Source organism: Primulina huaijiensis, unplaced genomic scaffold (assembly GCF_012295235.1).
Source record: "Primulina huaijiensis isolate GDHJ02 unplaced genomic scaffold, ASM1229523v2 scaffold199876, whole genome shotgun sequence".
Classification (NCBI taxonomy): Eukaryota; Viridiplantae; Streptophyta; class Magnoliopsida; order Lamiales; family Gesneriaceae; genus Primulina; species Primulina huaijiensis.
Window position 1 is genome coordinate 1 of NW_027351804.1, and position 467 is coordinate 467.

The 467-nt window shown below is 46.5% G+C and overlaps 1 protein-coding gene across 1 annotated transcript; it reads right to left on the minus strand.

The window, feature by feature from the left end:
- On the minus strand, positions 1–462 carry LOC140966022 (probable pre-mRNA-splicing factor ATP-dependent RNA helicase DEAH5; the record flags this gene model as incomplete). Its single annotated transcript, XM_073426293.1, has 1 exon — positions 1–462. A coding segment is annotated over one exon (462 nt), but the record flags the coding sequence as incomplete, so codon positions are not given.
- Between the last annotated feature and the right edge of the window lie 5 nt (positions 463–467).

Below are 467 nucleotides of genomic sequence, written 5' to 3' on the forward strand. Positions count from 1 at the left end.
CTAAGCACGCCTTTTGCTTAAACGCCAAGAGTTAGGTTCATGGTGTCTGTCGTAGAGTGGTTCGATTCGCTCTTGTCTCTTACGCTTGCTCATTTTCGTAGAATTTGGCACCTTGAACATTTTTGGTGCTAGTTCCACCAGCCACTCGGGACTTATTGCAGTAACATCGTGGATGTACACCTTTGTGGTCATCACCATCTCATGATATATGACCCAGTCGGGCTGCCTTTGAAAAACAGCGCTGCTCGGATGAATGTAAACCGGCTGGTTGTCGACCAATGTCCGGTAACCTTCCTGTGGATCTTTCCGAGCAGCGTGGAAGAAGAAACCTGCAGCTATGGCTTTCCGGATCTTTGTGAAGTTTTTTCCAGCACTAACAACATCCAATTTGAGCTTATCCATGATGGACAGAAGCTGTTTTCTCACGTCCTGTGCTCTCCTCAGTGATCGAGACTGAACAAAATTTT